The sequence below is a fragment of the Melitaea cinxia genome, chromosome 13, assembly GCF_905220565.1.
Source record: "Melitaea cinxia chromosome 13, ilMelCinx1.1, whole genome shotgun sequence".
Classification (NCBI taxonomy): domain Eukaryota; kingdom Metazoa; phylum Arthropoda; class Insecta; order Lepidoptera; family Nymphalidae; genus Melitaea; species Melitaea cinxia.
This window is the reverse complement of record NC_059406.1, coordinates 4,217,790-4,231,566: the sequence shown is the minus strand read 5'-3', so window position 1 is coordinate 4,231,566 and position 13,777 is coordinate 4,217,790. Positions and strand designations below refer to the sequence as shown.

Below are 13,777 nucleotides of genomic sequence, written 5' to 3'. Positions count from 1 at the left end.
GACGAAACACGCTCTTGATAAGATGAATCGTTCTAATATCAGTAATTCCAGTTCATTCTATTTACTATTATAACTATGCGGAGTAACTAACAACAAATTACGTAACAATAAAAGCACTTCCTGTAATATTTCAGATTGTTGTCGCTTTAAGTATAAACACTAAGTTTTTATAAATGTTATATAATAAATAATACAAATATGTATGTAATACATGTCCATATACAATGGACGAAAGATTTAAAATATATTTTAATTTTTAAAGTTCAATTTAAAAGGTGTATTTTTATTTAACTTATTCCGTTTAAATGATAATTAAAATAACTTCTAATTGTTTATTTGTTACTTTCGACAAGTTTATAAATATATATATATATATATGTAACTAAAGTATTTAAAATACCTAATTAACGTGTAACGCGAACACAATACAGTTTATTCATAAAATGTTATAATTAATATAATTTAATTAATATACATTTTGTAATCTCTAATCGTTATTATTATAATCGTTCTTATTGTGCTCATTTTGATTGCTATTAAGCATTAAAATATAATTATTAACATAATTAAAAACCATATAAATGTACACACTTGAAACATATTTTTATACTTTATTATATAAAGATAATACAACTGTATAAGAACACAACCTACGTAATATGTATGGCAGATATAGGAATCACGACGAAAAAAATTATTTCTAAAAGCTTAAAACAGTAAAGTTACATTGAGTAATTTTTTTACTGGCTTTTCTCGCTAATTGCTAGTACAAACAAAGAACAAAATTTAGATCGATAGTGTGGACACTATAAGAAAAAACAATATATATATATATATATATATATATATATAAAGTTATATCCACAGGATTATAATGCCTGTGCTTTTGTTATTCCAATTTTTATTTTTGTTATTAATTGTAACTTGGTACTTACCCAACTGCAGCTTACATCAAGACAACCAATTATTCTAACTTGGTGTCCCTAATGCAGGCGTGAGTCTACCGACCAAAATTTTCTGTATTCGTCGTTTTTTCGTTGTATGTATGTTTAGAGAGACGTAAAATTTGACTCTATATTATCAGAGATATGTTTAACAGAAATAATCAGGCGAGGTGTTTCCAGGACCGTGGGCAAAATTTTGGCAAAGGTGTTCAGGGCCAATTAATTCATATTAATTCCACTTAAACTGTTATAGTAAAACCATTATAGTATATCAAGAGCCATTTGGATATTGTATAGTTTTGTATATCCATATTAAAATTTTATATAAAGTAATAGAAGTATTGATTAGAAGATTAGTAGTAAGTGATTTATTAAATTAAATCACATATATATTCCTATTATAAAATATATCCCCTATTTATATATTATAAAAGTTTTAGATATTATATAATTATATATAGTAAATAGAAATATCAAATCCATAAATTGTTATTAGATGGTGAAAAAGAAAAATATGCCATAAACTTTTAACTGTAATTTGTCACATCGCTGATTGTTGCGCTAGCGGTCGCGGGTTCGATCCCCGCACATAGCAATCATTTGTTTTGGCCATACAATGTTTGTCTTGTTCTGAGCGTTTGTGCTTGTGTATTGTATGTGTTTTCGGATCCCCAAAACAGGAGATAATCCTACTGGGGGCCGTTGAGTGTGAAGCGTTTATTTAATTATTTTTTATTCATTATTGTCATACGTCAGATAGATTTGACTGCAATTAGTGAAACAGGGCTATAATATTTCGTGTCTCAAATCTAATATATAAAATTCTCGTGTCGCGGTGTTTGTAGTTAAACTCCTCCGAAACGGCTTGACCGATTCTCATCAAATTTTGTGTGCATATTGGGTAGGTTTGAGAATCGAACAACATCTATTTTTCATCCCCCTAAATGTTAAGGGTAGTCCACCCCTATTTTTTTTTAATTTTTAGATAAATTAATTATTCTTTATTTTATAATAATAATAATAATAATAATGATGATGGACAGGGCACGGTCGAGGGTATTTTTAGTGGACATCACCGTCCCGCATGACGAGAACCTCGTGAAAGCCGAGACTGAGAAAAAACGTAAATATCTGGATCTGGCGCACGAGATTGTCGACATGTGGGGTGTGGGGTCTGCTGAAATAATCCCTATCGTAATATCTGCCAACGGTTTGATCCCGGTTAGCCTCGCTCACCATCTGAGGCAACTGGGGATCCGGGACGGTTCGCTCGCAGCCAGGATGCAGAAGGCGGTGTTACTTGACTCGGCTAGGATTGTCCGCCGGTTTCTCAGCCTACAGCCCTAACCCCCGGCCGTTTGATCTCCCTGCCGGGGCGTATTCCTCCACCCGCTTATATTTATATATGTAAGTATAAGTAAATTTACTATATTATTTATATAAGTAGTTATTATAATATATGTATCTATTATGTATCTATTATATATTGGGCGGGCGGAGTGACATTCAGGAAAATAATAATAATAATAATAATAATAATAATAATAATAATAATAATAATAATATACTTTATTGCACATTTAAATAAAGAACAAAATTAAAATTACAAGCAATTATAGTAACAAATTGTACAACCAGGCGATCTTATTGCTAAAAAGCAATCTCTTCCAGACAACCTGATAATGAAAGGGATATTGCTTTTCAGATGGGCAGGTAAAAAAAAAAAATAGAATATATAACAATTATATATACATACTAGCTGACCCGGTGAACTTCGTATCGCCTAACACAAAATTTATCGTATGGTATTAAAGTTCAAATTGACTTTTAAGTATTATTACAAATCTTTTGTATGGGAGTATAGAAAAGTGTTGTTTTTAGACTTTTTCAGGAAATTTAAATTTTTTTTTTTTAGAATTTTTCTCTCCGTAAGAACCATCCTCGTACTTCAAGGAACATTTTAAAAAAAGAATTAGCGAAATCGGTCCAACCGTTCTCGAGTTTTGCGCTTAGCAACACATTTTGCGATTCATTTTTATATATAAGAAGATACATTATACACATACGTACGCAATAAAAAAAAAAAACATTTACATACACACTAATATATAAATACAGTAATCGTATAATATATAGATTCATGGCAAATTTAATGATCTTTTATCAATTGAATGTAGTGAGTTTAAAATAATTATAGACTGAGGTAATATGCTTTCAAATGCTTCTTAAACAGAAACAAACTTTCAGCTCGTCTTATGGCCACGGGTAAGTGGTTCCATAGCAAAACAGCTTGCACAGCAAAGGAGTTTTTATAAAAGTTTGTTCTGTGAAGGGGTATACGCAGCTTAAGGTTTTCTGATGACCTTAAAATCCCATTATGTGAACCAAGGAATTCGAACTTATCCTTTAGGTAAACAGGTGTTGACGGATGCAATAGTACACAGTAGAGAAGAGACAATATATGAGAATTCCGGCGAAGACGAATGGGTAACCAGTTCAGTTTTTTACGAAATTCCGAAATGTGGTCATATTTACGCAAGCCAAATATGAACCGAATCGCAACATTTTGAAGTCGCTCAAGTTTATTTAACTGATATTCAGTGAGGTTGAGATAGCATACGTCAGCGTAGTCCAGAATCGAAAGCATAAGTGAATTCGCAAGCGCAATTTTGGTTGGAATAGGGAGAAAGTTACGTAAACGTCTCAATGACCCCGCAGCAGCAAACATTTTCCTACTCACTTCACTAATTTGGTGAGTCCAGGATAATGCTTGATCGAAGTAGATACCAAGGTTCTTCACTTTGTCCAGAAAAGGTAGTTTAACACCATCAAAAGAAATAAGAGGCAAATTTGTATAGTCAATTTTTGCAGTAATTTTCTGACTACCGATCAGGATTACTTGACTTTTTGATGGGTTAACCGTAAGACCATATTGCTTACACCATTCGGAGACAGTAGCCAAATCTGAATTAATCGCAGCTATAGTGTTAGGAAGATTAAGGATAGGAAGGTAAAGTTGGAAGTCGTCTGCATATAAGTGGTAGAGAGAATTTAAATTGAAAGTAATAGAGTTTATGAAAATAGAAAACAGGAGAGGAGACAGCACACCACCCTGCGGAACACCGGCTTTGACGTCACACCAGTCAGAAAAACTTTCGTCAAATTGTATGCGCTGCCGACGTCCTTGCAGGTAGGCAGGGCTTTTATTATGATTTGGCGTTGAAAAATACATACAACCCTAAATTTTCACGCTTCTACCACCAACCCCTATTTTTAAATATTGTTTAGCGGCAAGACAACGTTTGCCGAGTCAGCTAGTAATGTATAAAAATCAGTAAAATAGAAGAATTATTTTAGACATGATATACATTTTTAGTTTTGCGTGATATATAACACTTGATATATATATCTAAAATCATACGACAACTTTTGTATGTAGGTATAAAATCGGATGTAGTAGGTTCACGTTACTAAAGTGTCCCTCACTTATATACGAGTATGTACCTGTAGACAACATGATAAAAACCTTGTACATTATTATGTACACGGTTTTTGTTGTGTAGAGTTTGTTGAAGTTTAAATAAAATATTGCTATTCACATAACAAAATATATTTAACTTACAGATTACAGTAACACCGCGTGGTGGAACTTGATCGACAGACACTAGTCTTAGTGGTGGGACCAATATGTCACGTATAATATAAATCACAATTGCTTCAGTCTTTTTACTCATCGACAGCATATCCTAATGTCCTCAAATCTTCATCGAACTCCTTGTTCTTGTATTTTTTAATTTTTGTCAACCATTCTTTCACTGTAACTGTTTCACGGTAGCCACCGTACCGTTTTGGAAGACATTCCGGGTCAATATACCTGTAAACAATTAAAATACAGATGAAAAAAATAATAATTAAAAAAAAAAACAAAAACCCGCCTGCGTGAAGAACAACTAATAGAAAATCAACTGAAAAAGCTGGAACATGATAAAAATTCAATATGCACACAACGTCAGCGAAATAAATAGAAACAATATCAAACATTTTGTGCTGTACATTTAAAATATATTAATACGGTAGTCCTTCGAAACTTTATGCAACGTCGTACATAACATGCAGTCGGAGACATGCACAAAGAGAGAATGATTTGACTTATCCTTCAATTTCATGCCTTCAATTTCAGTAGAACGAGAAGAGAAGAGAAGATATAATTATGGTGTATCTTTATCTACACACTTGATGTCTTAGTATAGAGATAAATATAATAAAACTTAAAAAAAGATTAAGTCTCTATAAAATAATAGTTTCACAAAAATAATTTTACATTCGAAATGATTTAGAAAAGTTGTCAGTATTATATTAACAGACATTTTATATTAATAAATTAAATTTTAATTTTTCTTTATGGCACATATAACATAATGCTATTTACAATCTCTTAATCAAAAAACACCTTTCCATTCCACCATACCATTTTCTAAAAAACCGTCCAATCATCATTATCATAATTGTTCGAATCATCTTCCCGACTAGAAAAAAGGTCAGGCTCAACCAGATCATGTATCTGGACCGGATCAGGATAGAATGAGGCATGCCAGATCCGGCAAGCTCTATCAGGACCAGGGCTGGTCCAGACAAGGATGTAAAATATAATCAAGTATGGTAAGGCATACTGGATCAGGACCCGGTCCGGTCCAGATCAGGATAGCCTGATGTAAAATATAATCAAGTATGGTAAGGCATACTAGATCAGGACCCGGTCCGGTCCAGATCATAATAGCCTTAAAGAAATTACGCGAACTGAGCCTGAATCGCGCGCTATTAATATTTTTAAGCGCACTTAGTATATATATAGTTATCAGAACAGTCTAGCAGAGAGTCCATTTCTACACAGTGAAGCAGTCGTAAGTAGTAGGAAGTAGTTAATTAGTAGTTAATTATTAGAAGTTAATTAATAAAATTTAATTAATAATAATAATTAATTAATACCAAAATTAAATAAAAATAATTAATATTTAAAGTAAAAACATAAATAAATAATGCATTGGAAAAATAAACGAAAATAAATATCATAATGATTATGTTAAGTAACATATTTATAATATCAGTTCGTTTTTTCTTTCGTTAAACAATTTTTTCAAGAATATACGTTCGTGTTTTTTAAAAGTACCGGACCGAACCGGCTGATCAGGATGAGATGAGATTTCCTGATCTAGACCCGATCAGGAAATCTCATCTCATCCTGATCAGGTCCAGACCAATCATCTGCGCTACATGCCTTATCTAGTCCTGATCAGGCATGCCTGGTCCGGTCCTTAAAAAAAAATTTCTACTCGGGTTAATGACACATTCTATTAAAATACTAAAATTTTACATTAGTATCATATACTTTTGTATCATTATGAAGACATAGATGTGACTCGTTAAAAATCGCTTAGAATTAACTTCACCTGTGCAAAGAATTGTAATCATAGCCGTGAAAGTGTACTCTCTGCCACATTTCGTCCGATGGCGCCAGTCTTTTGAACACATAGAAAAGTTTCTCGAACAATCGTGAACAGTTCACTATGTGGACTCCGCGCTGGTAGATCGGGAAAGTGAACTGAAAGAGTTAATATTTAAAAAAATAAGCACATATCTAAACTATTTTCGAATTGGTTACAAAAAACCCAATGTCTAAGAACTTTTTGCTTAACAAGGTTTTTCAAATATTACATAATTCATATTACTCTTTGTAACTGAGAATTAAAAATATGTAGTCATAGTTATTATTATGTTTATCATTAAAACGAATTTAACAAAAATTTCTAGAAATCTACAAATTGTAAGCCTTGCCATTAACTATCAATACCTACATTTTTTTTAATTATCTAGCCTGTGCATAAAAATATAGTGTATTAACAAAATACCGTTCTCTTCTTTGATAATAATTAATAATAAATAACAAAAAAAGTAAAATACTAACTCCCATAACATTTATAGCTTGTAGAGCGACAGAGGGTGTTAGTTGTCGAGCGTGCTTCATGCCAATACCTTCGCAGTCCACTATGACTGTACCTCCCAATACTTGAAGCTTAGGCTGCATGATGCCAACCTCGAGGAGGAGAAGACAACCACGGATTAGGTCTTCCACAGGGTACTCGTTTGGATCCCATTTTCCTAGGACACACAATTTACTTTTGATAAACCTCATTTATAAACATAATTTATTTCGTATAAACTTATTTATTAAAATTAAAATATGCTAAAGATTAATATAATTGGCTTGTAAAAATAAAATATTAGCTTCGCAAAATGAATATAAAAAACATGGTAAATATCTCGTTTTAGAATAATTTTGGTAATAGAAATAAAATGTTTATAATAAGTAGTTCTTAAAAAGTGTCACTAAAAAAAATCTTGTAATTCTATAGGATAGAGAGAAAATTTAAATGTGTTAAATATTAATGCTTTACACTATTAAATAACCTAGCTGTGTATATATTTTCGCAATAAGTTCTGTTAAAGTTATGTTATTGAGTATGCTATGTAGTTCTAAGACAAACATGCTACATTTTCATAATTTTAATAAGCAATTCTTCCCGGCTTTTAAGAAACTGGTTAAAGATCTTATCTTACTGACTTTTTGTTTTAATAGCTGAATTGCGACGCAAGGGTATGAAATGCTAATTGCAAGCAGCAAGCAATATATGGTATTGGGATTTACGACTGCCAATTTAATTTCTTATTTTCAATTCTCATAAGCCCTACATATAATGTAGGATATCAAAAATTTGGTTAGACTCATTTGAGAGTTCCCCTCCACGGAAATCTTTAGTAAAAGGCGAAAGATTTATGCGTTTTGAAGGGAAACCAGAGATACTACAACTACTGAGTTCTTATTATATATATGTTTGATGTGAACCAAACGCTAGCGTGAATTTTTACGTACTAGCGACATCTAGTGACAAATATTGAAACTAACGCATTATTGAATCCAATCGACCTAGGTAAGACACTGTTTAGTGCTTAAATTAGAAATGTATATAAACCTCTTTTCAATTTAGGAACTTTTATTTTTATTGTGCTATTAATGTCTGAGGTAAAAATAATGAGTGATAGCACTGATCAATTTTATCTTAACAAATAAAAGACTAACCCATTCTGCATATGATAAGTCTACCCACATCCGGCCTATCAAACAAAACGCCTTCAAAAATATTGTCTAGTCTTGTAAGCCCATACCAGTACACGTCACGCCATAAGTGAGGGTTTTGTTCCCGGAATGTACAGTACCGCACCATCTGAAGAAGTATAGAATAGTGCATTATGTATAAAAATAGCATAGAATAAGCTCATTTATATTACGAGTAGCAAATATGTTTTAAAAATGTATAACACAAAAGTATTTTACGTTACTCTAACATATAAAATATTGCATAGGTAGAGATTGTAGCTCTACTTTTTGCATTAAATAAACACCAACGCCATCTATTATCTGTTCATTCAAATGATTTTTTTGGCATTTGTATTGGCAGGATAAATAATTTCTCAAGATTAACCAACTGAGTCATAGTTACAAGGGCAACATAACATACTAGGCGATGAGCTCGCGCTGGAATGAACAGACGCGCGCGCAAGAAGCGTAGCAAGAATGCGTCATCCATACGTGGTGGATGACACTCGCCTCGCTCTGAAAAATTTATATTTCAATAAAAAATGCTCATCTTACCTTATTTTACAGGATATTGTTCATGCTTGTAATAAATATTCATGGCTCAGTACTATTTACGAGATACATTTTATTAAGTAATTTTAAGGTTAACAATTTGGTTTCTTTCGTAACCAAAAATAATTTAAATGAATACGATTAACTCTTATAGATATATGAGCACCTGGTAATCGCAGTCAAGTACAAAGTGACGGTCCAGATTGATAAAAAAATTTGTAATTTATAAGGTAATTTAGTCTAACAAAATTCGTGTAAACCGCGGAATACATTAATTATTAGTCTTTAAAGAGTCCGGGTTCCAAAATATAGAAACATATAAGTAAATAATGTATACTTAAATGCAGAAAACTCATTTTGAGAGAATAGCAACAAACACTTGCGCTTTTTACTTTAAATGCTGTACTAAACCTAATATTGAAAATACACTATCAATCACTTCAAATTAGTTTTAATCTATTGATATTAACAAAAATAAAATATTTATTGGAAATTTATGGCTACTTGTTCGTTGCTGAGAGCAATTTTATAACGAAAAAGAGAGAAAATATTACGATGTTTTCATTAAGAAGCATAAATTAACTTATGGGGCGTATTTCTATCATTAGATTTCTAGTTGAATTCATTTTAAAGGATATTGTCACAGAATCTTATTGAAAAACTCCACTTACGGTCCATTGCGATGTATGCGCGTTGCTCTAGTTTAGTAGATTAGAAAAAAATTGTAGAACTATTATGTACTATGCTTCGAATAGTCAAAATTCATCGCATGAATAATTCTCGTATGAATAATTAATTAATTATATTTCAATTATAATAATGTGGATAACAACTATTAGTACTTAACTGTAGTAGGTACGTCTTAACTCTTAAAACACTAACGTTAAATTTTACTGGATAAAGAACAAACGAAACTAGTACAGTATATTTCTGAGTCATTAAAAAGTCAATGTTAATCCATGTTCCGCGCTTGCTAATACTGAGTACTTGCACAGACATAACCAAGAGGCCAAGATTCTCCACCAAGAGCTTGCTCTTATGTACGATCTCCTGGAACAGAGGATGCCGTATTACCAATATTCACCGGTGCCAGTACTCGAACGCGACGGAATCCGGCTCTACTGGGACCTGCCTATCGCCACAGACAGGACGATACTGGCGATCAAGCCTGATATCGTGGTGATGGACAGGGCACGATCGAGGGTATTTTTAGTGGACATCACCGTTCCGCATGACGAGAACCTCGTGAAAGCTGAGACTGAGAAAAAACGTAAATATCTGGATCTGGCGTACGAGATTATCGACATGTTGGGTGTGGGGTCCGCTGAAATAATCCCTATCGTAATATCTGCCAACGGTTTGATCCCGGTTAGCCTCGCTTACCATCTGAGGCAACTGGGGATCCGGGACGGTTCGCTCGCAGCCAGGATGCAGAAGGTGGTGTTACTTGACTCGGCTAGGATTGTCCGCCGGTTTCTCAGCCTACAGCCCTAACCCCCGGCCGTTTGATCTCCCTGCCGGGGCGTATTCCTCCACCCGCTTATATTTATATATGTAATATAATACGTGTATCTATTGTATACGGAGCGGGTGGAGTGGCGTCCGGTCACATAATAATAATTTATTTCAGAAGTATGTCCATATTTTTGTTAGTTACATTTTTTTCCCTTAACTATGTTAGTTTCAATAATTGTGACAAAACAAGTTATACTAAATCAAAAATCCAATCAAACAACACTAAAATTTAAATCAACATCAATTTACTGAAATTCAATTAATACCGAAATTTAAATCATCACCGAATTCAATACTAATTTAATCAATATTATACAATATTTAAAATTAAAAACTAAAACAAATGCTAAAATTCAACCAAAATTACAATAATTAACTTTAAAAACAGAATCAATACTAAAATTCTATTTAAAATGCAATTAAAATCAAAAACTAAACAAAAATTAATATTAGAATTCAATGAAAATTAAAACTAAAATCGAAATTCAATCAATACTAAATTTAAATAACAATTTCAATTAAATTAAAAAGTAAAATTCAATCAATTAAAAGCTTAAAAATAATGACTTACTCAATTTAATTCAAATAAAAATAAAAATATGTCAATATAATAAATTGTCTCAAATTATCACCATATTTAATATAAATTCAAAATTAAAATCACAATCAAATATCAAAACTAAAATGAAAAATAAAAACTAAAAATAAACTTAAATCACCATATATGGATTTTACCATAGATCATATTCCTTAGTTCTTGAACGACACGATCGCGTGTAGTAGAGTCCTCTTCGCATATTATGCGCGCCTGGTATTCGCACTCCGGATCGAGATGCCGGTCTAATTCCGCCTTAAACGCTATTTCTTGGAATATGGACATCCTAAAAACAACGTATAAAATAAATAAATCTTATATATAAAATTCTAGTGCCACAATACTAATTACAATACTCCTTCGAAACGGCTGGACCGATTTTTATAAAATTTTGTGTGCTTATCGGGTAGGTCTGAGAATCGGCCAACATCTATTTTTCATATCCGTGAGTTATAAGGGGGTTAATAACATATATGACAAAACAACGTTTGCGGTGTCAGCTAGTAAATATATAAAACGATTGAATAAGTTTTGGTATAATTATAGAGAGAGCACCATTTGATAAGTTTATTAGGTTAAGGTCACATATAAATTCATATCACGTTCGTAAATGTTGAAAAATATTTTACATATGAAATAAACTGTCGATGTGTCATAAGCGATAAATCATAGCGATCAGCGCAGAAGTTATGTAAGTTTTATTTTATTTTATTTTTTGATTTGTCCGTGCATATAAATCGATATTAGCAAGCTTATAAATAAAAATTCGGGTCGAAACAGCTGAGTTTTTAAATGCTAAACTAGTTTTTAAAATTCATATCTTGCTTAGAGACAACAAATTTTCATACTTCGGAAGAAATTCTCAGAGATTTTTCGCATTCTTTGAGATAAATTAATTTTAGAAAATGTAAACAGAAAAACACAAATTTTTAACAAATAATATGGAAGAAGATCGTTGTTTAAATTCTATTTAGTATATAACTATTTCTTATTTGTACATTTTATGTTATTGTATTTAATTTTATATTAATCGATCTACATAAGATTGCCGTACGTTCCATTGCACGTGTGCTCCCGAAAAGCAGCTGTCAGGGAGGAATGGAGACGAATCGTCAAGCGTTTGACTGGGAAGTGATGACCACGACCGCTCTGACAAGAGCGTAACGGAAGAGATGATTATGATAAGATTGCCGGTGGAGGCTGGATGAGGATTAGAGAAAACCATGATGTCTGGCGCGAACTTGTTGAGGCCTATGTCTAGCAGTAGACTGCGATAGGCTGAACTGACTGACTGATATCCTGCTGTGCCCTACTTTATATGATCCTTAAATAAAATAACTAACACCTGGAAATTTATTACCTTTATAAAATAGCAACAGTTTTTATTTACTTAATCTATTTTGTTACTATTTTAATCTAAGTTATATTCATGTACTAGCTGTGCCCGCGATTTCGTTCGGGTCGAATTAGATAAATAACAATTGACATTTTTCAGTTCGCAAAGTTATAAAATAAATAAATTTCTAAAGTAAAAATAGCTTAAGTTACTCTTCTTATTACATCAGCTATCTGCCAGTGAAAGAGCCATCAAAATCAGTCGAGCCGTTTCAGAGATTAGCCGGAACAAACAGACAGACAGAGACAAAAATTGTAAAAAATGATATTTTGGTATATGTATAGTGTATACATCCATATGCATTTAGTAAAAAGCTGTTATTTTAATATTACAAACAGACACTCCAATTTTATTTATTTGTATAGATAATCACACTCTAAAAGTCTATTTACTGTCAATCTGTGTCAACAATACATAACAGCACTAATTTAAAGGTCATGCCGTCAGTATCATTAATGATTAAACAAACTAACTGTGTGGCTACGGCACTAAAGAATTTAGCCACCCCCTCTCTTCCCGTGGGTGTCGTAAGAGGCGACTAAGGGATAACAAGGTTCCACAACCACCTTGGAACTTGAGAAGCCGACCGATGGCGGGATAACCATCCAACTGCTGGCTTTGAAATACACAGGCCGAAGACGGGCAGCAGCGTCTTTGGTGCGACAAAGCCAGTACTGCGGTCACCAACCCGCCTGCCCAGCGTGGTGACTATGGGCAAAACACATGAGTTCACGTTATTTTTGGCGTCAACTTGTGGAGGCCTAAGTCCAGCAGTGGACTATATAGGCTGTAATGATAATGATTGAAACAAACTAACCCTATGTAAACTTCCACCGTAATTACACGTGCGCCTAGTTAACAGCCATGTCACACCATACACCCTAAAACCAGTTACTTAAATTCGAAAATACACCAAGGAAACATGCGTGCTCTACTTTGCATAACTTCATTTCATTAATTACTATTAGTAGTTTCTCTAGCGTCAAAGCAGCGCGGATTACTTGGCCAATGTCACGACGGATGGGGACTATGAATAATTCAAATCGAAATTACTAGTGACATGTTAACGTGATAAAGGGAACTTACATATGAGTTTATCCTTTTAAAACGAAGTACTCAAATATAAGTAATAGCATTAGTACTAGAATAAAGGAACTAAAATATTCAAGTAAATATCAAGCCCGATTTAAGGTTCATTAAATTTTTATTTTTTTCTCGTATTGTATATTCAAATTTAGGTAAGATTTCTTTAACATAAACAAAAATTGTTTTTGAAGAAATACTTTGATAAAATTAAATTTTTAAGGAGTTCTGAGCTAGAAATACACTAATTTGTACATGTAAAGAGTAGTTCCATTAGAAACATTATTAATCACATAAAAATTACGTATACATCCAAAACTAAGTCAAGAAATTTATAATAGCACTACTGACAAAATTAAAATATTATACTTATCTGTAAACGGAATTATATTAAGCTTTATTTCCAAAATCCATTACCTTTCATTTATTTCACTTCAATAGATACACAAAGTACACTCACGTTTTTGTCATCTATATTGCACTAAACTGCCTATTTACAGTTTACTCGCCTATTATCAAGTCCTCCAGCCTTTCGAATC

At 32.5% G+C, this 13,777-nt stretch overlaps 1 protein-coding gene and 1 non-coding gene across 2 annotated transcripts; both read right to left on the bottom strand.

Annotated features, from left to right (window-relative positions):
- Window positions 1–4,538: 4,538 nt before the first annotated feature.
- On the bottom strand, window positions 4,539–13,769 carry LOC123658998 (clavesin-2-like). Its single transcript, XM_045594282.1, has 7 exons — window positions 13,656–13,769; window positions 10,900–11,045; window positions 8,519–8,613; window positions 8,080–8,224; window positions 6,907–7,100; window positions 6,392–6,543; window positions 4,539–4,818 (listed from the first exon to the last, which is right to left on the bottom strand). The coding sequence occupies exons 2-7, from the start codon at window positions 11,042–11,044 to the stop codon at window positions 4,671–4,673; spliced, it is 879 nt and encodes a 292-aa protein (XP_045450238.1). The 5' UTR covers window position 11,045; window positions 13,656–13,769; the 3' UTR covers window positions 4,539–4,670.
- On the bottom strand, window positions 7,685–7,802 carry LOC123659338. The gene has a single exon (XR_006744012.1). It is a non-coding gene; the product is annotated as a U5 spliceosomal RNA (small nuclear RNA).
- Window positions 13,770–13,777: the final 8 nt, after the last annotated feature.